The following is a 25464-nucleotide window of genomic DNA, read 5'->3' as shown; positions in this document are numbered from 1 at the left end:
TTGCTCCACTGAATTGGACGAAAGCTTTGAACCATTAGACAAATATGTCTGTTGTCATCCATCCACTGGCATTGCAATGAAAAGTTGTTCCTGGTGCCGAGTTATTCATTAATTCGGCTTTCATCCGTTTTCGAGGAAAGATTAGCATCGGGGGCATAAAATTTCCTGCTGCGCTAACACTAATCTCGACCGTTACTGTTTGTCCTCGTTCAGCTGAGGATAGCGACCCAACTTGTATCCTACCCTTGCGTGAAATTATCTTTGACTTCATTTCACCTTTGGTTTTAATAGCGTTGACATGTCTCTCCAACGTTGTTTGTGGTACAGAGTATTGCGACGCAGCTTTACGATAACTCATTTCTTTGGTCAAAACTTTTTCAATCGCTTGTTTCATGCTTTCCTTGGATCACGTTGTTTTCTTTTTATAATTGCGAACCATTATACTGCAAATAAAATAATATTTTAATTGACCAATATTTACCTAATCAATTTTTCCGTTGAAATTTTTCATGAAAAAATATATTGGGGCAAGATGGGGTACTTGGATACCCCATCGTGCCTCAAATAGGGTATCCCATCTTGCCCCAAAGCACGTGTTTTTCAAAAGGTATTTTCTTACCTTTTATAGGCGAATATAATCATCAACGAAGGTCAAAATGGTAAATTGGCTGTAACTCGAGCAGACGCGCACCGAACGAATGTCTCGGATGCAATGAGCGCGGGTATTGTCCGGACATGTGTCTCTAGGCAATAAAGGTGGTCACACACGTTTAGTTTTTGATGTAATCGGGGTACTCGTAGCCGATCGAGAGTTCTAGCCGTGACACTGGTTTCGTGGCGTCAAAATTGAAGCCGAGATTTGGTGGCGCACGCCGTACAGTGGAACGACTAAGTGAAGATACCGCGGGACCTAATATCAAAGTATATAGATTTCAAATTTCAATTTAGAAATAGAATTCAATTTAGAAAAAAATCAATTTTAAAATAGATTTCAAAATTCAATTACCGTTAGACTGTGCTAATATTTTACATTTTACAAGATAATATATTTTTTTTATTATTACGTATTTTTAGGTATATGATAAATGTTTTAAATATTTTTTATTATTTATTTTATTTGAGAATTATACATAAACGGTGTTTCAAATTCGTCTACCGTCAAAATACGAAAATGGATAATTTACCCCAAAGTTTCACATTATTTACTTGTAAAAGAATATGCCATATAAAAAAATATATATATTATATTTTATGTGGTTTTCAAAAAAAAAACAATTTTTCAAAAACTTATTCTTGACACTTTTGTGGGTTATCTTGGTTGCTATGGGAAAGTTTTTGCATTGCTGTATTACTTTTTCGTAAAAATGTTAATGCCGAAAACAAAATTAGGTAGGTACCTACGGCAAATTTTTGTTGCTTATTTAAAAAATCGAATTTGAATTATTCCAAAGATAATTAAAAAAAACCAAAAAAATAAATTTTAAATTTATTTTAATTTTTTCTAAGCTTAAACAGTAGCACAGTAGTGAGAAATTCGCACAGCTCTATCTCCCACAAGATACATACAGATATATTAATATTATTTTTAATTGTTTTAGAGTATTTACTTTAAATGGTTGGATAAGGTTAAAAACGAGGAATAAATGAATTATTATTCAATAAATGCTATAAATTGGTTTTATTTTATCTAATACATAATGGTATATAAACCATAACCAAACTATTCTTAATAGTTATGGTAAAATAAAATATATAAAAAAAAAAACAAAACATACATATAGTATATGAAACTAAGCGCATTGGTTTCACTGTTAATATTTTAAGTTTTTTACAGCCTTATTTTAATAATCCTTATTTTAAGTTTTCTACAGCCATTTAGTTTTTATTATTTAACCTATAGTCAATATTTTAATTATTATTACTCTTATAGTACATAATTACAAAAATATTTATTAACGACAATCAAAACATTTCTATACTACTTGAACACCATATTTAAGACAATATCTAAGCAATAATAAAAACAAGACATATATATATTCTATACAAAAATAAATAATGTATTTAATTCCATACTGTCATACCGTTACTTACTTTTAAGTTTTTTTTACAGCCCTTTGTTTTTTATTTACCTGACTAGATTGAAAAGTTGAATTTCAAAACATTCTTTTAAATAATTACTCTTACAGTAATTATTTTAAAAAATGTTTGCCATATGAAAAATACATTGTTTGAATATTTGATTTCTCATCTCCGCAATAAAAACAAGAAATTGGAAAAATGTTTTTATATCTTAACATTTCTATAATATAATAATAATTACTGTAAAAGTAATTTAAATTTTAAATGCGTAATCTTACTATAAACTACAATAATAACTACAGTAAAATATTATTTCGGATCAACGCACAATATGTGCCCCAGCGCGGAATTTTTGCCATCGATGCGGTCGTCGCCTTGCATGATTTCGGCTTCTGTTGTGAGGTATCGATGGAAGCGGGGATAAGTGTCCAGGCTAGAACTATCGATCGGCTACGGGGTACTCCATTTTACCTCATGATCCCGTCTTGCTCCGATTTTCTCTATTATTATTGACCTTTTGTTAATTATGTAGTTTTAAAATTTTGTAAATCCAAGTTTTGTTTAAATTTTATTTAAATATATTTTAACCTTATCTGAGGCACTAGAACTTATAAGATGAATTGACAGAACCCCTTAATTTATTACCCCTGATGATGGACATGTTATATGTCCGAAACATGTTGGATTTATAGTTTTTTAAATATATTTAGTGAAGGATGACCGCAATACTTTTAGTTCGCCATTGATCTAATAACTCAATTGTAAGAAGGGACTACTTCTTAAACTTCTGTTTTTACCTAAAATTTAGTTGTTTTTCAAGAAGCACTAAAGTCATTAGAATGATAAGCAACAAGAATTACGATACAACATTTTTTAGTGATTCATTGAGTCCCTTTACCATTTTATCATTGAGTATGCGTTTCTTCTTCGACCTATACATTTTATGACAAAAGTTGGAAAAGTTAAGATGTCCAGAAAAAATTTAAAAAAAAAATTTTTTAGATCTTACTTACAGGAAACACATCAATTTGTGAAGGTAGAGGAAGTTTAATCTACAAAGTATATTGTTAAATCGGGGGTTACTTAGGGCTCAAATTTGGGTCCTTTAATATTTTTTTCTATTTATAAATAATCTAGCAGAATGCCTTAAGTGCGAGAAATTACAGTTTGCTGAATACCTAAAAATGTACTGTCGGGTTTCTACTGTTTCTGATTGTCAATAACTATAGGGTCAGTTAGACTTACTGAATGAGTGGTGCCAAGCAAGTATAATATTTCTAAATGTTTTATGGTTTCGTACCCTAGGAAGCAGAATACAATAAATCATCATGCCAAATTAATTCTTAAGAACTAATAAGATGCACTACTATTAAAGATCTCGGTATTACTTTTGATCAAGATTGTAAGGTCACTTGGATTCATAAAAAACTGCACAACATCTGAAAATCTAAAGGTTCTTAAAATGTTATTTAATTCTTCTGTAAAATCAAAGTTAGAATGCGGTATAATCTAAAATTCAGATATTTTTTGGACATATCGATTAGTATTGTCGTTTTTGAGATAAAAAATTCTATACAGGGTGCCTCAAGTAGAAACGTTCATGGCGTCAACATTCATTTTTTTAAATAGAACACCCTGTATATTATGACGATTTACAATTCTATGATATATTCTGGATACTAAACTATACTTCTGGAACAGCAATGTCTGAAAGTAAAGTGGCAAATTTACGACCAAAATATGTCAACAAAGAGAACCCTTATGAGTGTGCGCAGTGGCTCGTTATCTAAACTAACAACAAGCAGCGTAGACAGGATCGTAATAAAGTTTTGTTGTAAATTTAAATTCTTAATACCATAATATATCTTTGTGGTTATTTTTTTAATACGTAAGAGCATTTTATTCATTCTAAAAATTGATAGGTACTATACAGCCTCGGGTAAAAATTATAATAATAATAAGCTTTATTTCCAACAGGTTACAAATACCCAGTTACAGGAAAATCAATTAAATATATAAATGTAAAAATGTACCAACTGTATTAGATCCATGCAACTAAACTATAAAAGAATTGCTATATATTAAAAAAAAATTAGTGAGTTTGAGAAAATAATAAAAAATCAACACTAAATTAGGATAAGAATCAAGAATTAATTAAAATGAAAAGAGCAGAAAAAAATTAGTAAATAAATGTATTATCACTTGTTTCATTCATTCAATCAGCAGTAGTGTTAAAGTTTTGATACATAAAGTGAATAGGACTCTGGTACAGAATGTTGGACCTAGCTGTGTCTAAGTTAAAAGCTGGACACTATCTAGATCCTGGGCGTGGTATATAAAAGCAAATCCTTTGCAAAAGGAATGAGCATTCAAATTTATGATTAACTAAGTTAAACAAGAATTTCACCGGCATTTCTCTCCTTTTCGCAAGAGACTCTTCAGTATATCTAGAGAGCAGAAGGTTTTGGTCAAAACCCCTTGGACGATAGACTCCTTCATCCTTAAATGCCAAACATTTAAGGAATCGCCGCCATTGGACTGCTTCCAATAGGTGAATGTGCTGGTTGTAAATGGGAGACCAAATAAGAGAGCTGTAGTGCAGCCTGGATCTAACAAATGCATAGTAGACAGTTTTGGCAGTGTGCAAAAAAAGTTTGCCATTTCTAATAATAAAGCCCAGCATCCGAGTAGCTCTAGAAACAGTATCTTAGATGTGAGGGATAAAAGAAAATGTTTGGTCAAAGGTGACTCCAAGATCCTTAAAATAGGTACACCTTGCCAGAGACTCCCCATTGACTAAGTAATTAAAGACAACTGGACTTTTGATTTGAAAGTAGCTGACCACCTTACACTTGGAAACATTAAGGTTTAGCCGGTTCAAAGTTCACCAATGGTGTACAGTATTGATGTTCTCTTGTAGCTGACCACAATCTGCTATAGAATCAATCCTATGGAAAAGCTTTAGGTCATCAGCATATGCTAACCGAGAGCAACTTAGCTAGTCATTAGCGAAAACGTTAAAGAGAAGGGGGCCTAAGTTAAATTCCTGAGAAACTTTAGAGGTGGGTGAAAAACAAGCAGATCTAAAGCTTTCGACCATTACAAACTAAGAGCGGTCAACTAAATAGGAGTTAGGGAGCTTTATCAAGCGACTGAAGAATCCAAACTGGCGTTCAAGCTTATTTAATAGGATGAAGTGGTCAATCTGGTCAAAAGCCTTTTGAAAGTCTGTGCATAGATAACATCGATTTGACCTCTGTCATTAAGTGCTTCACACACGAACTGCGAAAAGAATGATAGGTTTATAGTACAGATCGACCAGAAATAAAGCCATGTTGATCATTGGCCAGCGTGGACTTAACCTTAAAAGAAATTAATTTATATATAGCCAACTCAAATAACATTGAGAAATTGCACAGAATGGATATAGAGCGATAATTCTCTATTGTTCCATCATCGCCCTTTTTAAAGATAGAGCAAACTTTGTTGCTTTCAGATATTGGGAAAAATACCAGTGTTAAGGATCAGATTAATAATGTGGAGCAGAGGATCTGTAAGTGCAACAGAGCAGTCCTTAGCTAAAAAACTAGGAATTAGATCTGGGTCAGAGGTCATTTTGCTTTTGAAATACTTGCTCGCCATTATAATGTCGGTAGCCGCGAGCGCGACGACGTCTATGCAAGGTAAGGGAGGTTCAGAGACGACAGGATGATCGCTGGGAAGTGAGTTCGCGTATACACTCCAAAATCTCCAAAAGCGGACACAATGCTGTCAGGCGTATTGTATGATTGGTTAGAAAGCTTCATTGAGCTGGGGATTGAAGAAAAAGAATTATCATTTGTTTTATTTTTTTTTTGTAATAATGTAATCTTTTTAATATTTAAAGAGGTATTTTTTTATTAATTTATTTGCTCCTAAGAAATTTTTCGGGAATACAATGGAGTTAGATTTTATTGTTTCCCGGTTTATCTTACTTCTGAATATCTGTAAAGCAACTATAGGTAACTAAAACTAAATTTAGTAGCCAAGTATTGAAAATACTAAAAGAAAACAAGAGCAGTAGACTCCAGTATATCATTAATGAGATTTAAATAACAACAAATAAATATTAGATTATATAAATAGTATTTCAATTAAATATTCTTGTGGAGTTTTCCATTACGACCTTCTTCAATGGCTAAAGAATAATTTTTGATAGTTATTTAGCAACAAATTAATAGACAGGTATGGTCTCAAACGTGTATTAAGTATATAAAAGTACGGTACTGTATCGAATTGATCGAAGGCATGCTTGACCTTCCTCAAATTTAAGCAGCTGAGAAAATGTTCATACTGCGCAACTCAGTAGGGTTCTTTGCCTCTGTTATGTCATGCGTACAAACCATATTTTTTGTTCAAAATTTGACCCTTTTAGGACGATTCTGAATGGTTTTTGTATAGCAAACCATATACTGAGCAAAATCCCAGAAGAGTGTTCTTTCTTAGACTTTTTTTGGCTAAGGTAAGAAGAATTTTTATAGCCGTAATGAAACTACTTTGCAGTGTGCGTATAATTAACGTTTCTATTAGCTCTTTGCAAAAATTATAAGATTTTTTCTTAAAATAGAAAGTATTTTTTCTATACCAGGAATTTTTTGTTTCCGGAAACATTGGTTTTCTAACCAAGAATTGAATTTGTCTGTCATAAATATGTTCTTTCCTATCACTGTTAAAAAAATATTAATAAAGGTTTTTGTACAAGAATAGCAAAGTTCTTTTCTGAAACAGAGAAGGTACGTCTCGGTGTAGAATATGTTTACACTATGTAACGGTTTTAGTTTGACCCACAGATGCGCACGTGCCGTGCTATACACATCTGTGGTTTGACCAATAATGTGTCGCCAATTTGAAAAGGAGTGGAGTTTAGTTGTTTATTAATATAAAATTAAATAATTTTTATTACCATAGCTATATTAATCGTTTGGATGGTATCGTATGGCATAAAGGTATGCGCTGGTGGTAAAAATTGGTGGATCATATCATACCATGAAAAATGAAGGTGTCAAGGGATTACGGATAACAAAAAGTAGTGTAGGCCCCTTTCATTGTTATTAATAATTGTTTATTCAATATTGTTTATAATGATGTTATTTTATCTTCCATCAATATTCGTAGTACTATTTTGTATGTATATAATAGCCCTTACAATAATATAAATAAAGTTATAATATTTACTATAATATATTGAATTAGTTTTCTGTCCTAGTATTAATATTAGTTAGTGCTAAAAATAGATTTTTGCCTGAAGAAAAAAGAACTTTTCCCGCATTTAATAAAGATACTTAATCAAAGATTATACAAAGATAGCATAATCTTTTCTATATAACTAAAAAATATAACCATTATAGCGTTGATTCAATATTTGGGTTAATTTAATTTGGGTGGATTTAATATTGAATATTGGGTAGTCCCAAATATTCAATCAACGATTATAGTAAATAACGGACTTGCAACAAAAAAATATTTTTTGTGAATAATCTAATTATTTAAAAGAGCTAGTTTGGCTTTCTAAAAAAATAAAATTACTTTTCATTATATGTTAAAGTAGTTTACTGTATCTGCTAATTGACTGTGCTATTTCGGTAGAGCTACTCTACTCGTTAAGTGAAGATACTTTATTTAAAACATTACTCTACTACGACAGTTGAGAGATATTAATAAAGTGAACTTTACTGCCTTAGTAAAAATTTCTCTTAGCGCCTAATTTAATAGATTTTTTAGCTAAAATAGCCAAAAAACTTGCTGGGGGGATGAAACATTTTTCTTAGTGTATGCCAAGTCAGTGGTTTGTCAAATATAACAGAATAGACTAATAAAACATAAAAAATTATTTTAGATTTATTACAACTAATCTTTAATTTGCTGTTTATTTGCAATAAAAATTTTGGTTACAAGGTGTCTCAAGTAGAAACTATGACGCCAACGTTATTTTTTTTTGTGATTTCCTAGAAAGTAAGTAGACCTTATTACCTGACACACCTAGTAACGAGATGAAGTTTCAATAAGACGGAGCACCTCCTCACTTTGCCATCGCCGTTTGATAATTTCACAGGATACCAAGGTCACAAGGATCACAAGGACCTCTTAGATTTTCTCTTATGGGGCTATAAGCTATTTATATTTGAAGTTCAAAGTTTATGTGAATAGACCAAATAATGTTGATGATTTAAATAATTCCAATAATTCGCCAAGAAATTAAACTAATCGATCCGCAAGTGATCTATAGTGATTAAAAATGTGCAATTGGAAGTTATTTACCGAGTTCAAAAATGCATTGAAGAAAATGAACAACAAATTGAACATCAGTTGCAATACTCTGTATAGAAAATTTTTATTGCAAAAAACGCGCAAGTGACAATACTAATCGATGAGTCCAAAAATTAAAAGAAGAAAAAAGCATCTGAATTTTAAATGAATTTGTTTCTTTCTTCTCTGGAAGTTCTCTGGAATCAATACAAAGGAAGTTTGTAAAGTATTTGAAATTAAAACTGGATGGACACTATCCATTACGGGGAAGTTCTCAGGTTCTTTTTTAAATAGGTTCAATATAATTAGCTTGGACGATTGAAGAAAATTTATTGCCATATCATGTTTATATAATTATATTATAAAATCGGCTTAATAAAGTAAGTTTTAAGATTTTTAAACAAAATTTCAGAAATTCATATTTGTTTTACTGCGAGCCTTTCAACACTAATATGATTCTTAGATCTCCTTTACACAACGTTTGTAAATGCTTAACCATTTTGGTAACAAAATCGACATATTTGCAGATTCTTCACCGTCTATTAAACGGAAATTGTTATGACAACGTATAGATTTGTTATTTTGTATTTGGTGTTTGTGTGCTCTTCTTTTTCTTTTTATTTCGTAGTTTAGTACTTAAATTAAAATAACTTTAGTTTTATTAGCCTCATTTTTGTTTATTAATGTTTCTTTTGTATTTCCTGTAAGAAGGTGCCTGTTAATAAAATTGGAAATAAAGTGCTATTTATTTATTCTGATGGTTAAAGTGACTTTTGCTGGCTATTTTCAACATTTTCTTTTAACTTCCTTTTAGCGGGAAGCTCTTGGTATCTGCTTTGTGATCAGTGTCGGGAAAAGTACATGAAAACGAACAAGAGCTGCAGCAAAACATTTTCCAAATCGAAAACTATAAACGCAAAGAAAACTAGTTTAAGACAGGTTACGCAGGGCGGTACCGATTTACACTTGGTGATGAAAAATAACGCGATGTTTCTTTTGGATCTGGCTAGTTGTGCCGATAATGGCATGGCACCTCAAAGAAGGTACGTATGACATGGTGATTCAAAAGTAAACGTTTTTTATTATAAACAAACATAATTAAATTTAATGTGATTTATAAACGTTTTTTTATAAATCATACTTTACTAGTCAGATTCTAAGCTTGAAATGTGACAATTTAAATAAGGAGCTTCTCATTATGGAAGTTCAAAATATTTATCCATTACTCTCAGAGACTTAAGTATATGACCAAAGGAGGGAAAAAAGTAAACTCAAAGTCCAAGTCTCATAAATCAGCGTCTATTAAAGGCTACGCGTTTCGCCGCATTAGGGCATCATCAGACCTAAATAAAATTATCAAAATTAAATGATACGGAACAGAACGCCAATTACCAGAAAAGACATACCTATCGAAATACAAGAACCACACACTGACTCACACTAACATAAATAAAAAAAATATAACATAAAATACGTTTACACCATCGTGTATCGTTATTGACTAAAATATGGAATTTAAAACGACAAATATCACATCCAGTACATATTATCTTAAAAGGAATGAAAACAAATACAATTATGAAAAAAAGGTTCTCTAAAGGACCTTTCTCTTCTCTAAAGGACCTTTATATATAAATATATATGTTACGGGTAAAGTTAGAATAACGGTTAAACTTATACCCAGAAAACATGGGTAAAGTCCAAAATATTAATAAAATTGTACACGTTTCGGGCTTTACCCGGGTAAACCGCGTTCTATCCGCCTTGGCGAGGTTCATGTTAAAAAATAACGGCATAAATATTTGGAGAAATTTATTTAATTAAAAAAAACAGATTTTACAAATCAAAGGTTACACTAAAACTGTATCCTAACAAAGTAAAAGATAATATAATCTATTTGTTCAAACAAGACAATCTGCTGTGACATTTCGACAAAGATTTCCAACAGCTTTACATTTACATTTATTGGTCATGCATTTAGTTTTGCAGTTGCATCGTTTATAACCTTGACCTCCTAAAAGTGTCTGTTCATTTGCAAGTTGCCTTAAATTTGTCTTTTCCGGTGATACACTTTCCATCTCAATAAGCTTCTCACTGCACACAGAAAATTGGTTCCTGGAAAACATTTCTTCGATAGTTCCTCTCTTGTTCGCTAGCTTATACAAATCGTCGTCAGTTTTCTCGATAACTGTCATGAGAATGTTTCTAAAATCACCCCTTCCTCGATCAACGTCTGGAATTTTTACTCTCACTGTATCTCCAACAGAACATGGGGGAAACTTTGAATTAGATAAAGCTTTCAATACAATTCATTTTATGAATTCTTTCATCTGTAACCGTAACTTTTCTGTGAGAATAATTACTGATGTCAGACAACATTTTAGGTACCATCACTCTGCCAAATCTGTGTGCAAACTTTTATATTTATATGTTAAAAATACTTTTCTGTCATCCAAATTAGTATTAGCAATAGTGGGAGAATCAGCGATACACCCTTGATCGAAGGTAGGTCTTTGGTTACGCCTCAACTAGACCAATCTAGACACCTTACTATTGGATCTTCTTTTTTAATAGAAACTTCCATCATAATCAAGTTTCCCTAGCATTTCTTAATGTTCATCTGCGCGTTCAAAAGTTAGCGAATTGGAACTATTTTTAGAATCGGTTAAATTTCCTAGTGTGTTAATTCTTGTTGAACACTGGTTGAGGTCTGACGAGCCTATTGATATCCCTGGTTATGTACTAATTTCCAAATTTTCACCCAAGCAATATACACATGGTGGTACTCTTATTTTGTTAGAGAAAGCTTTTTTAACTAAATTTGTGTTTATTGTTATTGACAGATTTGATCATCTATTGATTGAAAAAGTGTGCGAGTTTTCTATTGTATTTAGCAGTAAGTTAAATTTGTATATTTTAGGATTGTATCGATCTCCATCTGGTAATTTAGATTTGTTTTTAGAAAAGTTGGAGATCCTCTTAAGTGAAATTTCGGTTAATGCGATGTTGATTCTGACTGGCGATCTTAATGTAAATTTTTTAGACAAATCTAATGGATCAAATCGAATGCTTTTTAATCTGTTAAACTCATTTAATTTTAAGATGCACGTGGATCAGCCAACCTGGATTTCAGCATTTTCTTCCACACTGATAGATTACTTCTGTACGAATTTTAACCAACACGAAAATCAGTGTACAACAGTCAATGCCGGTTTGTCTGACCATGAGGCAATAGTGGGATTAGTAAAGTTTAATAGTGCAGCCAATGAGAATAAGTTTGCACGCGATAGACTTTGTACTAGAGCTAATTTCCGCAAATTCTCCTTGCTTTGCAATATGTCAACTTGGAATAATGTATTGACTACTATTAACCCACTGCATAGCTTTCATCAAATAGTATTAAACAATTTTAACACTGCTTTTCCTGTTGTCAATATTAAGAAACGAAATAGAAAACCTTGGTATACTAAGGGTTTACGAGTATCTGGAAAAAATATGCGCTCTCTTTTTTACATTAGAAAATACGCTATGAACAATGCCACATTTTTAAATTATTATAACAGATACCGCAAGATTTACAGAAACTCAATCAAAATGGCTAAGTGGACCTACTTTCAAAGGAGGATAAATAATTCCTCCAACAGAGCAAAAGAGTCTTTGAAGATTTTAAATGAGCTAAGGGGCAAAAATAATGTCTTGGTTATTCCAAGTACCTTAGATTCCAATGTCCTCAATTCCTTCTACTGTGATATTGCTAGTAACCTTGCAGCCAATCTCTCATAAAAAATAGATCCCAGGAGCTATCTCAGCAATGTGGTAGTAGCCGAATCTTTCTGTTTTGCCCCCACAAGTGTAGAAGAGCTTAAACAGTTAATGGTTAATATTAAGAATAAGAGTTCATCAGGTTGGGATGGGCTTTCTCTTAAAATATTTTCTGTTTTACCTCTTGTTGCTTTGCAAGTCTTGGCCGAGTCAATTAACTTTTCATTTATGTCTGGAGTTTTCCCAGAGTGCTTAAAAAGAGCAATGATTGTTCCTCTTTACAAGGGTGACGATCGCGACTGTCCTTCTAACTTTAGACCAATAGCGTTATTGCCTACTTTAGCCAAGATAGTGGAACGGCTCGTTAAGGTGAGGATGTTTCATTTTTAAATAGGTTTGGCCTATTGAGTCTTCAGCAGTTTGGCTTTCGTGAGCCTGTGAGCACAAAGGATGCTATCTTTAGCTTTCTAGAGCACCTGTACAACCGACTGAATGTTGGTGAAGTTGCAACAGCGGTATTCTGTGACTTGTCCAAGGCATTTGACTGCGTGAGTCTCAGAGTGCTGCTGATGAAACTGGAGCTCTATGGTTTTAGAGGAACTGCCCTTGAGTGGTTTTGTTCCTACTTATCAAATCGTGTCCAGGCTGTCAATTTTAATGGTGGTATCTCTAAGGAACTTAATATAAATGTGGGTGTTCCGCAAGGATTAGTACTTGGTCCTTTATTTTTTCTCATTTATGTGAACGACCTGCCACAACTGCAGGTAACTGGCAAATTTACATTGTTTGCCGATGATACCACCATCCTCTGGCACGACTCTGACATATCTCAAATGGAGGCCAATATACGTGCAGATTTGTTAAAAATAAAAGACTGGTGTGATGCAAATTTTTTGACATTTAATGTTTCCAAACAAATATCCTTAATTTTAAATGTAATACAAATGATATATGTTTAAATAATGAAGCCATCACCATGCCACCGTTCAGTAAGTTTTTGGGTCTTTCCATAGAAGAGTGCCTTAAATTTGAAGACCATATTGTGAATGTATGTAGAAAAGTCTCATCAGGCTGCTACGCCCTAAGGGTGGTTGCCACCAGTCTTAATTTCTTTATCGCCAGATCTGCATACTTTGCGATTATCGAGTCGCAGCTTCGATATGGAATTTGCTTTTGGGGTTCATGTTCAAATTCACTTTTTAGTTCAGTGTTTGTACTCCAGAAAAGGTCCATTAGATATCTATGTGGGGCCAAGCCTCGTGACTCATGTCGCCCGCTTTTTGTAAGTCATAATATTTTAACCCTGTGTTGTATCTTTATTTTGGAAACAGTTTGCTTAGTTTTTAGAAAATATAAACAGGAACTCCACTTAGGAAGCCACTATAATACGCGACAAAATTATTTGTTGAGGCTACCCATTCCTCATTTTGAACTTATCCGTAGCTCTATCATATATGGAGGTAAAAAGCTGTTTAATAAACTTCTACTAGAAATAAGACAACTTAAGACTGAAAAAAGCCTACGTACAAGGACGAAAATATTTCTTGCTAGTAAAGCGTACTATAGTTTAAGTGAATTTTTTAATGATTAGCATTTAAGTATTTTTCAAAGTTTTATATAATTTTATTTTATTTTAAATTAGTTTCTCGTTTTTATTCCTTTAATGTACAGTCTATTGGCTTTGTCTACAACTTCTATGTTTATATTGACAATAAAGCATTTTTGAGTTTGCGTTTGAGTTCATCTTCTTTGCTTGATTTTCTAAATTTCTTTTTGCGTCTAGTCTGTTTGACTGTATATTCCTTTGGTACAAGCAAAGTTCACACCTTATATTCCCTGATATATTTAAATTGTCACACTCTACACACTTGCTCTGATTTTCGGAAGTTTCTGTATTACTAGCGTTTTCTCGATAATTATTGTTGCCATTTTCCATATTGCCACCTTCAGTAATATCTTCTTGCAAATTGTCTGGTTCTGGGTCACTATCCATAGACTGGTTTATATTTATTTCTTGTTGAGGCTGTTCACCTAAACCAAATTCCCTTACCACTTTCTCGAGCTCTTCTTCGGTTCGTAGATTTTCAATAGCTTCTTTTGGAAAAGCTGATGTAGATAGGCCGACTTTAATATCATGCCCAAACATGGCGGCATAAGGAGCTTGTTTTATCCCATCATGGTATGCCCTATTTTTCATTAACTATACAAATCTTAGAACTTCTGACCATCGCGTGCAGTTTTCATCGTCCATCCACATCATAAGGCGAGTTCGCGAGTCTCCTAGATCTGGTCTTGGCTTCAGACCCTGACTCGTACACAGTAGGTTTGTTCTCACAGCAGTAAGAAACAAGTTTTCGACAAATACACATGCGCAATAGAGTAAAATGCGTTCGCACAGGAACTTCTGATCGGTTTCAAATCAAAAGTTTGATGTTCTTACACAAATTTCTGATCGTCATCTGATAGTCAGACTTGTTTTCGGATTTATTTCAAGCAAAGTGTCAGAGCATTCGTGTAGCCAATCAACGCCGATCTTCGGAATATGAACATAACCTCTAAATTCTTGTTTGTATTTTGTCATTTTGTTCCTTGATATTCGTTTTGAAAATTGTATTTTAAATTGTTGGATTAGTCTAAAAATAAATATTAAGGAAACAAGTGATTTTGAATCGTCGGAAGAATCTGATCAGAATTATGTTGATTCCGACACAGACTTTTAATTGAAAGAAGATTTAATTGAAGAACGGATAAAGCCCAAAAATCAAAACTATTTTCATGAAACTGTGTCCCAATTTAATAGAATAGAATTTCTCGACCATTTTAGAGTAAGTCTTGAAGTAGCAAATAATCACACAATCTTAAACTCTATTAATAATATACAGCTATTTCAAGGTTGTAGTATAATTTTTGTTTTGTTTATGTTTTATTTATTTTCCCATTTCCCACTAGCATAAAAAAGTGAGGTTATTTTTCTTCTCCACCCAACCCGTATTTGATGTTCGCACAGACGGTTTCAAATCGATCAGAAGTTGTAATATTTTACACATGCGCATCAAGAATGGTTTGGAAACAGTTTCAAACTTGTAAGAAATTTGCAGTGAGAACAAACCTATTATCAGTACATGCCCCCCTAGGAACATCGGACCACAAATTGATAACAGTCTCTTGCCAGTTGGAGGTTAAAACGCAGGATCCTCCGATGCCGCGGAAGGTATGGCACTATAAATCAGTAAAGTGGAACCATCTTCGGGAATTTTGTCGCTCATTCCCCTGGAAAGAAGTCTGCTTTAGAACCAATAACATCTCAGAATGTGCAAACCAAATTACAGAGACGATCTGGGCAGGAATGGAGGCTTATATCCGTTTTTCTACTAAATGCGGATCAAACAACAAGCAATGGTTCAACCTGAATTGCAAAAAGGCAGTAAACACTAAAAACGCAGCATATCCATCCTTCGATCGAAAATTGGAGGAACTTTTTAGCCTCCAGAAATAGCTGCAAGCGAATTATTGATGAATGCAAAGAGAGTCACAACAACAGGATCAAAAACAAACTGCTAAACTGCCCAAATGGAACAAGATCTTTCTGGTCGGTATCGAAAGCCGTTAGTCAAGGATTTGCTAAGTCGGCCTTGCCACCCCTAACAGCAGATGATGGTTCTATCGCGGTAACAGCAAGGGAAAAAGCCAACTTACTGGGTAAATTCTTCGCGTCCAATTCTACTCTGCACTCGCAAGGCAAAACACCGCCATATTTGCCAAGGGTGAATTCATCGATGGGAGAAATTTCGTTTCCCCAACGAATTATAAATAAAATTCGCAAAAGCGTAGACACCAACAAAGCTTCTGGACCCGATGGAATTCCAGCCCTAATACTAAAACGTTGTGCAGACGAATTGACTCCTCCCTTATATAGATTGTTCACGGCATCGTATAAACAGGGCCAATTTCCAACAAGCTGAAAAACTGCTCGAGTGCAAGCTGTACCCAAAAAGGGTAAGAAGACGATGCCTTCCAATTACCGCCCGATTGCACTAGTTCCAGTAATATCGAAGATTATGGAGAAAGCAGTCAACCAACAACTGTTAAGATATCTGGAATCATCTGGACTAATCAGCGATCATCAATACGGCTTCCGAAAGCTTAGATCCACCAACGATCTTCTGGCCTCCGTCACACGCTTGTGGACGGAGGCCATGGAGAAGCACGGCTCAGTCGCTCAGTCGCTCTTGACATTTCCAAGGCATTTGACAGAGTGTGGCATGAGGGACTACTAACCAAGCTCTCCTCAATCGGCATACAAAACTGATTATTGAATTGGATCAAAAGTTTTCTTGAACAACGAACAATCTAAGTAGCCGTCGATGGATAACTCTCCGACGAATTTAACATTAACGCTGGAGTCCCTCAAGGATGCATTCTATCCCCCACCCTTTTCTTGGTATATATCAACGATTTGCTAGGAACCACTGTCAATCCAATCTACAGCTTTGCGGATGGGCACACTTATTTCCACATTTAAGTCCGCCAAACCAACGACAGCCGCAAGTTCTTAGAATCTTAGGCAGCAACAAGTAGCTTCAACCAACAACGATATTAGAGCAATCTTGGAGTGGGGCGATAACAATTTGGTCAATTTTAACGCTAAAAAAACGCAGGCTGCAGTATTTACGATGAAGACTAACCTTGGTGGCCCGGAGCTGGTTATGGCAGGGAAAACATTGCCAATGAAATCATCTTTACATCTTCTAGGAGTCGAGGTCACCAACAGTGTGTCCTGGCATGACTACGTTGCCGAGGTCGCCAGGGCGTCTTCCAAAAAACTCGGAGTGCTTTTCAAAACGAAACAACTGTATACACCAGAACAGCTGCTGACTTTTTATAAGGCTCAAATACGCTTTTCCTTCGAGTATTGCTCGCATGTCTGGAGCTCTGCACCCAAGCATAGTTTAAACCTGCTGGATTCTATACAGAAGAGAGCTATTCGTCTTATCGACAAACCAGAACTGACAAAGAGTCTGGATAGTCTGAAGCACAGGAGAAAGGTGGCTGATCTCTCTTTATTCTACCGTTATTATCACGGTAAGTGCTCCTCTGAGCTGGCAGGCCTGATTCCACCCAGAGCTGTTCCGGCAAGAAGGACGCGTCTAGCAGTTGCGGCTCATCAACATCGAGTCCACCTGCCTACCCCAAGGACGTCGCTGTATCGGGACTCATTCATCTGGAGAACATCTTCTTTGTGGAACGGGCTTCCACCTCACATATTTCCCGACGCATACAACCTACAGCGATTCAAGATAAATGCCCACAAATATCTTCGCGCAAGCACCACTCCAAGAGTGACATAGGTCTTTCCTCTTGTGCTTGTGTTTAGCATAAAAAAAGCATGTTCTGTATATCTTGATTTGCTCTTTCCACGCTGCCTTGTGACTGATTGTGACGTGGTTTCCCATGGACTATGTTAAGGCCACTCCACATCGTACATAACTCTTCAATGACATGGTTGGCGAACTCCCGGCCGTTGTCCGATTGTAGTATAGATGGGGCGCCGAAAATACAAAATATGTCTACCAGGCTCTTAGCTACTTCCTCAGCCCTTTTCGACTTTAATGGACGTATTTGAACAAACTTAGTTAAGTGGTCCTGATACACCATAATAAATTTGTATTCTCTATCCGGATGGGATTGCATGTCAATTAGATCCACTTGACAACGGCTGTTCATCTCCGAAAAAACCATTGGTTTAACCACAAGTCTTTTTTTGGCAGATTTCAGTTTTTTTTGGCACCCTTCATACAAGCGCAGATATAACTTAATAACATCTTGAGTTATATTCTTGTACTTTTTTTTACATTCGCTTTCCATACGGTGCTTACCGCCATGTCCTATAGCTAAATGTGCATCATGCAAAATGTCAAACATTTCGTCGTTTGTAACGTAATATTTAATGCTAGATTCACCTGACGATACACGAGCAATAAGCTTTTCAATGCCTCTAACAGAACATATGTCAAACCTCTTTAACCGCCGATATTGTAGCGTAGTCTTAGTTTTAGAGTTGTTTGCCAACTTGATTCTAACATTTCTTGGTATTGTTCATTATTAGAATAAAAACTATTTGCACTTTTCGTAGACACTAGCTCGTTAAAAACTTCATAAGAACGCTGTGCTAAACGCGCACGTCCACTCTCTTCGGTTGCCATTTTAGAACTGAACTGAACGTGGTGAAAGATGATGCAATAATAATTCCTACATCCAACCTTACCCACGCAAAAGCGGATAGACGCGGTTTACCCGGGTAAAATCCGAAATATGTGTAATTTCAATATTATTTCGGACTTTACCCATGTTTTCTGGATATTGTGCAGTTTATCCGGGTAAACCTAAGTTTAACCGTTATTCTAACTTTACCCGTAACATATATATATACAGTGCGAACGTAAAGGTTGGAATAAATTCATTTAAAATTCAGGGGTATGTTAAAAACAAAACGCTCGGACATGTCGATTTTTATTTTTAACTGCGGGTTTTCTTACTATAATTTTATGTATACAGGGTGGTTCAAAAATAAGTTACGGTCATCAACGTAATTTTTTTAAATGTAAACACCTATTTTTTATTTTAGATTTAGGTTCTACCAATCAAATTCTAAGTACATTTCATATACCATGTCCTATACCTAAACTCGACCGTTGACGATTGAACACAATAAAAGGCTATTTTTGGAAGAGTTATTTATATCAAGCAAGAATACATAAAAAGATTTTAATTAATTTATTAAGTGTTGAAAATGGCTGCCACGAACCTCTTGGCAACATCCCAGTCGATGCTGAAATTCTTGTAAAACGTTATCGATAACAGAAGGTTCTATCAATCTTATTTCTTCCGTTATTCTAATTTTTAAGTCTTCAATGTTGTTTGGCCGATTAACATAAACTTTGGACTTAAGATACCCCCACAAAAAAAATCTAAAGGAGTCAGATCCGGCGATCTGGCCGGCCATTTAATTGCACCCCTCTGACCAATCCAACGTCCAGGGAAAACGACATCCAGGTACTGGCGCACGGGACGAGTGTAATAGGCTGGAGCTCCATCTTGCTGATACCATAAGGAATTATCTAATATATCCGAGTCTTCTGGATCGGGGTATAAAGTGGCAAGGCATGGAACCAAGTCATTTTCTAAAAACTCTAAATACCTCTCACCATTCAAGTATCCTTCAAAGAACAAGGGCCCTATAACCCTGTTTTCAATCACCCCCGCCCAAACATTTACTTTTTGAGGGACTTGGCTGTGGCACTCCATCATCCAGTGCGGATTTTCAGTAGCCCAATATCGGCAGTTTTGCCGGTTTACACTACCATGAAGACAAAACGTTGCCTCATCAGAAAATACAATTTTTTTTGAAAATTGTGGATTAGCATGGCACAAGTCCATAAGTCTCTCACAAAATTCGCCTATTTGGGTCATCTTCATTTAGTTCATGAACCAATTGAACTTTGTAAGGGTGCCATTTATTTATACCTAAATACTTAACGACGGATGTCTGGGATATCTGATTTTCTAACGCAATATTGCGAGTCGTTTTATGGCAATCTTCTTCAACTGCCAGCAAAACATTTAGTTGCTTCTCTTCTGATATACTTGACCGACCTTTCGTATAATTATCCCTGACATGACCCAAATCCCGATATTTCTGTTCTATTTTACTGACAGTACTTTGAAATATACGTGGCCTATCAGGATACTTGGCATGATAAATTTCACAGACTTCCATCTGAGTGCGCATCCTGTTTCCATAACCAATCATCATCAAAATCTCTATTCGCTCTCGCTCACTAAGACGTACCATTTTTTGAAATTTTAATTTTATCTTTTGATAAACTTAACACAAGCAAAACTTTGCTTAGGCATCTAAATCAAACTAAATTCACTCAAAATTATTTGATGTCAACAAATTGTGACAAGTTAACAATCAAAAACACCAACCACAAATGTAAATAACCAAACAATAACTGATAGGTTGCTTGATATAAATAACTCTTCCAAAAATAGCCTTTTATTGTGTTCAATCGTCAACGTTCGAGTTTAGGTATAGGACATGGTACATGAAATGTACTTAGAATTTGATGTAGAACCTAAATCTAAAATAAAAAATAGGTGTTAACATTTAAAAAAATTACGTTGATGACCGTAACTTATTTTTGGGCCACCCTGTATACATAAAATTATAGTAAGAAAACCCGCAGTTAAAAATAAAAATCGACATGTCCGAGCGTTTTTTTTTTTAACATACCCCTGAATTTTAAATGAATTTATTCCAACCTTTACGTTCGCACTGTATATAAAGGTCATATATTATGGTTGGCTCTCGCATTGGCGTTGGATGAATTTACCGCGGAGACAATCGCACGCGGCAAAATATAATTTTCTTCGTAGGTAGCAGAAAATAATTTAAATAAATAAAATGAAAAAATATTTATAGACAAAATATTATTATATATTTTGTAATTTGACTATGTGCTGCAGCTCCTCAGCACTTATACACCAGCCGCCACCGATAGTACATGTTCTTATATACAAAATTTTAATTATTTATACTTAATTATAAAACTATTTTATTGTTGAATATAAAACTATTTAAATTGAGTAATTTAGTAAAAAAATAATTCTTTGAAAATTAGATATATCCATAACCAAATTCTTCCCATCTGATAGGCCTCTAGTCTTTAGTGTATAATTTTTGCAAATGCCTCCTTACCCCTATCAATAGCACCAGTCCATGTCTCGAACCAAAATAGCAGTATTCTCTGCAAACCACAACTATTTTTCCACTTTTTATGACTGAGGTTAGAGCATTGACATTTACAACAAAAAGAAATAAACCCAATACTGTAGCCCGTGGAACACCACACTCCACCATTTGAGGTGGACTAAATGAATTATTAACTTTTATAATTTACCTGCGGTTGGTAAAATGTGACTTAAGAAAACCTAATACACCCCCTTTAATAGCCATGTTTTTCAGTTTTTAAGATATATATACAGGGTGAGTTTTTTAAAGTGTTACAATGCGATATGTCAAAAACGGCTGCAAATTTTTTTTTTGACATTTTGGTGACATTTCAAGTATACCGGGGGGCACTTTTTGTGATATTTTTGACATTTGTCCCTTCACCCCCCTAAGAGGGGGGGAGGGTCACTTTCTTATTTTAAATGGAATGATGTGTTTTTTATTCTTAAATACGAATCTACATAAAACATGAAGTCTGTTTACAAAAAATGTTTAAAATTGCTCTGCTGGTTACGGAATTATGATCAAAAATGTTTTGATTAAATTTAAAAATAATTCGAATATTCTACTACAATAAAAACAAATTATTTCCTACTTTTTAACTATTTATCGTCTATGTATTATGCCTAAGGAGCTGTTCGAAGTGACCGCCTTCGACTTCCAAACACTTTCTTATCCTTTCTTGACATGAGTTTCGTACCCGCTGTAACATTGCTGGTGTCACTAATGAACAAGCAAAACGAATCCTGTTCTTCATGTCCTCTGGAGTTGTAGGTGCACTAGCCATTACTTTGTCTTTTATAAATCCCCATAAAAAAAAGTCAAGGGAGGTCAAATCTGGCGAACGAGCAGGCCAGTTGACAGAACCACCTCGACCAATCCACCTGTTTTCAAAAATCTCATTTAAATAAGTACGGGCCTGTATGGCATAATGGGGTGGAGCTCCGTTCTGCTGAAACCATACGTTAGGATTTAAATTTTGGTTTAGTAGACGAGGTAACTGATTTCTTAAAAAATCTGTGTAGACCTGTCCATTTAAATGACCTTGGAAAAAATGCGGACCAATAACTCCTCGAAAATACCACACCATACGTTCACAGACCAGGGATGTTGATTTGGTACAGTTTTCATCCAGTGAAGATTATTTGCTGCCCAGTAATGCATGTTGTGCCTGTTTACCTTTTAGAAAAACAAACAACCAAAACTTGAATATGTTCTAATTTAAATAAGTTAAATCTTACCTGCCCGCAATTATTAAAAGAAGCCTCATCAGAAAAAATAACGTTTCTCAAAAAATGGTTATTTTCACGCATTTTTGTTAAAATCCAAGTGCAAAAATTAATGCGATTCTCAAAATCATGTCCGTAAAGCTCTTGATGAAGTGTAATGTGGTAAGGATGAAACTTGTACCGGTGCAGAATTGTTATAATTGATGATTGACTAATTCCAGCATCTAAAGCAAGCCGCCTGGTACTGATTTGAGGATCAATAGCTACTGCTCCTAATACAGCAACTGCCTTATTTTCATCTGTTTGCGTTTTAATCCGATTTCGTCGTTTACTTTTTAGACTACCAGTCATACGACTTCTGGTCTCTTAAAGGCCATATGAGATTTTGGAATATCCGGAAACCTCTCGGCCCACACTACTGCAGCCTCCCTATAATTTTTTCTGCACTCCTCCAAAATTAACAACATATCTACTTCTACACTGAAATTCGCACGTCATTTCTATTAAAATAAGGAAGTGACCCTCCCTCCCTCTTAGGGGGGTGAAGGGACAAATGTCAAAAATATCACAAAAAGTGCCCCCCGGTATACTTGAAATGTCACCAAAATGTCAAAAAAAAATTTGCAGCCGTTTTTGACATATCGCATTGTAACACTTTAAAAAACTCACCCTGTATATCTTTGATTCATGATATATTTTACATTACCAAAAGCTCTTGACAGGTCTAGTAAAACCGCAAATGGCTTATATCATCATCAAAACTATCTATTATAAAATTCTACAAATTTTTCTCTAAACCAAAATTGATACTTAATACGATATAATATTGATACTAATTTAAATGTTTATTTTCCAAAAATAAGCATAACCTTGCTATTATCCTATAGTTACTTATTTCTTTGTCTTTGCCTGATTTGTATACAAATCAGTATATTGCATATATAGGGGTACTAAATATAGAACTTTTTTAGTGAACCAGAAGTGTTTCAGTGGTTTAAATAAAACATAATTGCTTTTAACAACAGAAATTTCATCCTTCCGTCACTAGTCACTTAAGAGCCAGAATTATCTACAAGATCATACCTGTCTGGAACGAAAGGAGTCCAGATCTATGAATATAAAAGTCTAAATTGTTAAATGATTGTCAAAGGCTTTTGATTGAGTTTCTTTGGAAATATTATTGAACAAGCTATACTATGATTTTCATCCCAAGAATACTGATTTCACTGCATTCCACTTGAAAGTTTCTCATCGATATAGTAAATTTCAGAATTACTTGTCTATCATCGTGTACATATTTTCATTCTAGGCTCTTTCTTATTTTTGGTTTGTATCAATGATTTGTCAAATTTGTTAAATCTTATATAGTGTTTGCCGACGACACTATATACCTGGAACACTATTACTTTTCCAATCCATGATGTAATTAAAATCATGCATTCAAATCATATAAACAAACCAGAGATATCAGAGAAATTACTTAATTCAGTGTAAACGTTTTCATTTCAAAAAGACTACTTAAATTACAAAAAAAAAATTAATTTAACATATTTAAAGTGTATATATTTAAAAAAAATAACTGTAACCCTAAATTGCTAGGAACTTTTTTCATATTTTCAAGCAAGAGTTATTCTCCCTAGAGCTTTTTTAAAAAAACTTTTAAAATCATTACATACTTACAGGTCTTCTACGATAATGCCTTCTCTCTCAGAAAACATAACACCTCCTGATACCTCCGGCCCTTTTGGACCATTACCGCCCTTTCAGTGTCTGCAAACTTTGGGAGATACGAACTTTTTCGACGAATCCGCCTTCTATAATGAAGTATTAAACCATCAGAACTTCCATAGTACGTTTGGCAATGTGCCAACTTCTTCACAAAGGGTAAATGACCTTATATTTGAAATAAAAGGGAAATTGTTGCAATATTTGTTTTTTTTAGCCACTTTCGGAAGTATCATTCTCAGAAACCGAAATCGACCCTATAAAAGGAAGTAGATTTCATAGGTCGGTGTCTATGGGTACCAATGGACTGCCTTGGGCAAAAGCGGGATATGATGGTCGAATTATTATGATGCGGAAACGGAATAACAGTAGTTCAGAACTAGCTGGAGGTGAAACAAATTAATTTAGAAAGAAAGACTTAAATTTTTTAACATTCAATTTTTAGAAGGTGGTTCATCTTTATTATGTAACCCCTCAGCTGCTTTGCAAAAGTTACTTCCAGATGAAGACGTTTCCTCCATAGTACGTAATGACGTTTTGAATGAACACAGAGAAAATTTAAATTTAATGCAGAGACCTGTGTTGCAATTTGTTGTCCAGCAACACGACTTGGATTCGCTTAAAATAAGCATGAATCAAGCCTTAAGGTAAATTTTATTATTTTTTTACATATGGATATTGTTTTTTTCATTAAATTTGTAGGAAAGCCATGTGTAGAGTTTACGCGATGCAAGCTTTAAACTGGCTGCTCAGGTCGGTAACCCAGCCGATTTGTTTACACGACTTATTGTGGTGGTTTGTCACCTCACTCACGCCAATTGAGGTTGAAATTGAGTCCGAGGAAGACAATAGACCTCCCAAAAAATCTGATGAGGTAACTATGAAGCTTCTTTATCACACCAACACTCTCATATACAAGGTGCCTCCGATTAAGTCATCACTATTGGTACCTTTGTTAATATTTAAGATACAGGTTCGGGTGAATTTGCTAACCAGTAAAATTTTTTCTGCCTATAAAAATGGTGAAAACAGACAATGAATTGAACATTGCATTTTTGCGAAAATATGAAAAAATGCACTTTTCTTAAAAGTAATCACAAAAAATATTATTACCTAAATCAAAAGAAAATAATTTTCTTAATTTAATATTGCCAAATTTAGGCCAGTTGGCTTTAAATTTTTTGAGAGCAAAACAAATAAGTCATTGAATAATAAAATGCTAGTAGCCATATAGATTTAATAAATTAAATAAATACTGACAGTAACACGTTAGCAAAGTTTGTGACTTTTGTCAAATTTAAATTAATAAAATACCTTTTACGCATATTGAAAAATGTGGTATGTTAGAATGATACCTTGTATGCCGAAAAAATAGTACTCAAGCGCAGAAGAGTATCACCAAAGATTCCAGATTCATAACTTGCAATCTGAAGATACTTTTTAATTCTCTACAGAAAATTTAGAAGTAACGAAAAGGCGTTTAAAAGAACTACAGTACTACTGTAGAAGAAGGAACCAATTTATAGTAAGCGAGGATGTTGAAATTTCTATTTTGGCATATTTTGAAGCTAACATGGAAAACTAAGA

General features: G+C 34.3%; 1 protein-coding gene across 4 annotated transcripts in view; it reads left to right on the top strand.

Annotated features, from left to right (window-relative positions):
• Positions 1–25464, top strand: part of LOC126739392 (E3 ubiquitin-protein ligase MYCBP2) — a 714511-nt gene that overhangs the window by 531791 nt on the left and 157256 nt on the right. For 3 of the 4 annotated variants that reach the window (XM_050445054.1, XM_050445053.1, XM_050445057.1), the window contains exons 49-53: positions 9182–9410; positions 23835–24036; positions 24095–24266; positions 24323–24524; positions 24580–24751. In XM_050445054.1, coding sequence (XP_050301011.1) covers positions 9182–9410; positions 23835–24036; positions 24095–24266; positions 24323–24524; positions 24580–24751 — 977 coding nt within the window. The remainder of the gene's footprint in view (positions 1–9181; positions 9411–23834; positions 24037–24094; positions 24267–24322; positions 24525–24579; positions 24752–25464) is intronic. The other variant, XM_050445056.1, reaches the window with a different exon arrangement.

Source organism: Anthonomus grandis, chromosome 8 (genome assembly GCF_022605725.1).
Source record: "Anthonomus grandis grandis chromosome 8, icAntGran1.3, whole genome shotgun sequence".
Taxonomy (NCBI): domain Eukaryota; kingdom Metazoa; phylum Arthropoda; class Insecta; order Coleoptera; family Curculionidae; genus Anthonomus; species Anthonomus grandis.
Note: the sequence above shows the minus strand (reverse complement) of the source record. Positions and strands in the feature narration are given on the sequence as shown.